The sequence below is a fragment of the Polistes canadensis genome, unplaced genomic scaffold (assembly GCF_001313835.1).
Source record: "Polistes canadensis isolate GaletaPanama2010 unplaced genomic scaffold, ASM131383v1 scaffold_277, whole genome shotgun sequence".
NCBI lineage: Eukaryota > Metazoa > Arthropoda > Insecta > Hymenoptera > Vespidae > Polistes > Polistes canadensis.
The window spans coordinates 202,311-205,126 of NW_014569824.1; the positions used below are offsets into that span (position 1 = coordinate 202,311).

General features: G+C 27.2%; 1 protein-coding gene across 1 annotated transcript; it reads right to left on the bottom strand.

The window, feature by feature from the left end:
• Positions 1-528: 528 nt before the first annotated feature.
• LOC106790999 (protein toll-like) lies at positions 529-2,753 on the bottom strand (the record flags this gene model as incomplete). Its single annotated transcript, XM_014756305.1, has 4 exons — positions 529-843; positions 917-1,531; positions 1,652-1,949; positions 2,034-2,753. Coding segments are annotated over 4 exons (1,948 nt in total), but the record flags the coding sequence as incomplete, so codon positions are not given.
• Positions 2,754-2,816: the final 63 nt, after the last annotated feature.

Below are 2,816 nucleotides of genomic sequence, written 5' to 3' on the forward strand. Positions count from 1 at the left end.
TCCATTTTTACAAAAAAACTTTAATTTTTTGTTCTCCTTCTCTCTCTCTCTCTCTCTCTCTCTCTCTCTCTATCTCAGAAAGCATTGTAGTTTTAGTTATTTTAAAAATTATTACATACATTAAAAAGAAAATAATTTCAAAATATTCAGACTATATAAAAATATTTCTACTATCGTTTATCTGAACATTGTTAATTTAAATGTAGAGATATAACATATAATAAATAAATAAATAACAAATGTAGATACAAAAAAGTGTAATAGTAAAAATATTTGAAATTAATTCGTACTAACCATTAATTATAAATAGCATAGTAAAAATTAACAGATATTACAGAGTGTTCATTTAATTTGAAATATTGTTTTTATCTAATTTTATCTATAAAATAAATGACAATATTTACAATCGAACATTAATCGCTTTATATTGTTTTATAATGTTTTCTAAAACAATATGCTCATGATTGCTATGAACAAAAAAATAATGTCTTCTGATAAAAATTACTATGCTTATAACGTAAATTGGTATTACTGCCTTAAGATTTTAACCCCGCCGTGTGTTTCCCTTTCATTTAATTCAACTTCTTTGTCTAAACTTGAATTTTGACACAATTGATCATGGGTCATTTTATACAAAAGAGTATTCGTGTTATCACATTTTACATTATTTAAATCTTTATAAATAGAACGTTTTGATTGAACGAAAAGATGTAAACTTCTAGTACCGCAATTACATTTTATTGGGTTTCCACTTAATGTGAATACTTTCAGAGATCTAGAATACACAAAGCCCAATACTTCCGAATCAATTTCTGATATATTATTATTATGCAATTCTAATGACTGCAAACAAAAAAATTTGTCAAATATCTCCATTAAATGAATTTTAAAAATAATATGATAAGAAGTAACGTACCGTGAGATTTTCTGGTAATTTGTTTATCGTAACTTGAGAAATACGGTTATTGGATAACAGTAAACCAGTTACGTTTATTGATATTAATGCTTGTATCGATGGAACCTCGGTTAAAAAATTCCCAGTTAGATTCAATATTAAAGGATATGTTCTGATAGGTATAAATTGTGTTCGATCGATCAAAAATTCAGACATATTTTTATACGAGCAATCTAAAATACGTGTAGTGTCGTGCAATCTTACAGCACAGGTACAACCAACTTGACAATTTCTTCTAATACTAAAGAATTTGTCTTCGGGACACGTATACGTGTTTAAATCCAATTTTGTAATTTGTGGGCCCTTCGTTCCATTATATTGAACGCACGATAAATTTCCAAGTTTAATTTTAAAATAATTGTAAACAGTTCTTGGCATTTTGTTGTTTAAATAAAGCAACAAATCGTACAAGTAACAATCGCATAATATAGGATTATGATCAACCAGAATGACAACGTCACGTTCTTTACTTTGATAAATTGCCAGTTCTTCGATATCGTGTAGAAAAATGTTACTTATGTTATTATATCTCAGATCGACTAGAATACGGTCTGAGGGTAATATGAAGTTATTCCCCTATAGAAAAAAAAAAGAAATAAAATCAATTAGAAACGATTATTAAGTACAACATATATATTTCCTTTTTATTTTTGATACTTTATCATTTGACGTTTATTAATCAAATTTGATATTTACCGATATGGTATTTATTTGGTTGTAACTCAAATCTAATAATTTTAAGTGATATCTACTTATTGACCAATCGGAAAAGAATGTTTCTATACTGTTGTTAGATAAATGCAATTCACTGAGAAAAGAATTATTATAAAATGGTGACCATTTTGTACTCGTAGAGTTTAATTCTAATTGATTATGCGATAACTTGACAATGAATATATTTGTAAGAGGGAAAAAAGCCATTGGTTCGATAACTGTTAATCTATTTCTTTCCATGTTTAATTCAATCAATGATAGCAAGTTTTCCAATAGATTCCTAAACAAATATTCATATTTACGAAAAGAAAAAACGAAATAACGAAGAAAGAAATTGTGTTGTATAAATTACATAATAACGTACTTTTTTATAGAAGTCATTAGATTCATGGACAAATCAAGTTTTCGTAATTTTTCGAAATCCTTAAAAATATCTGTAGGAAGATCTTCGATTGCGTTGTTTCTTAACAAGAGTGTTTCAACATTTCGTAGACCCGTGAAGATATTTTGTGGTAATGTTTTAAGATAGTTACAATTCAAATTGATATATTGTAATGATATTGAACCCCTGAAAAGATTTTCTGGTAATTTTTTAAACCCATTATTGTTCAAAATGACTTCTTTGAGTTCTTCAAAATTTGACAAAAAAGACACTGGCAGATGGTCGAGCTCTCCGATGTTATGATGCAACAATAATCGTCGCAATTCTTTATTTTGATTTAACAATTTTGATGGAATATAGAAGAAATTGTTCATAGAAATATCAAGTGTTTCCAATTTTTTTAATTGATGAAACGTGGACCGCTGTAATTTGAATAAATTATTCATGTCTAGGGACAATGACTTTAATGACATTAATTCTTCGAATAATCCATCGATTTCTGTCAATTTATTTCCCATAAGGTTTAAAAATTCCAAATTTGATAATTTATCAAAGGTTCCAGCTGTTATCGTTTTTATATCATTTCCAATTAACTCAAGTCTCTTTAGATTCGGAATTTCATCGAAATTATCAGTGGATATTACAAGTTTATTACGCGATAGATCAAGCCATTCCAATTGTGGAAAATTCAAAAAGAAATCCCTTGAAATATTAGTTAAGTCGTTATAAGATAAAGATAATATTTTCAAATTTGGAAACCCTAGA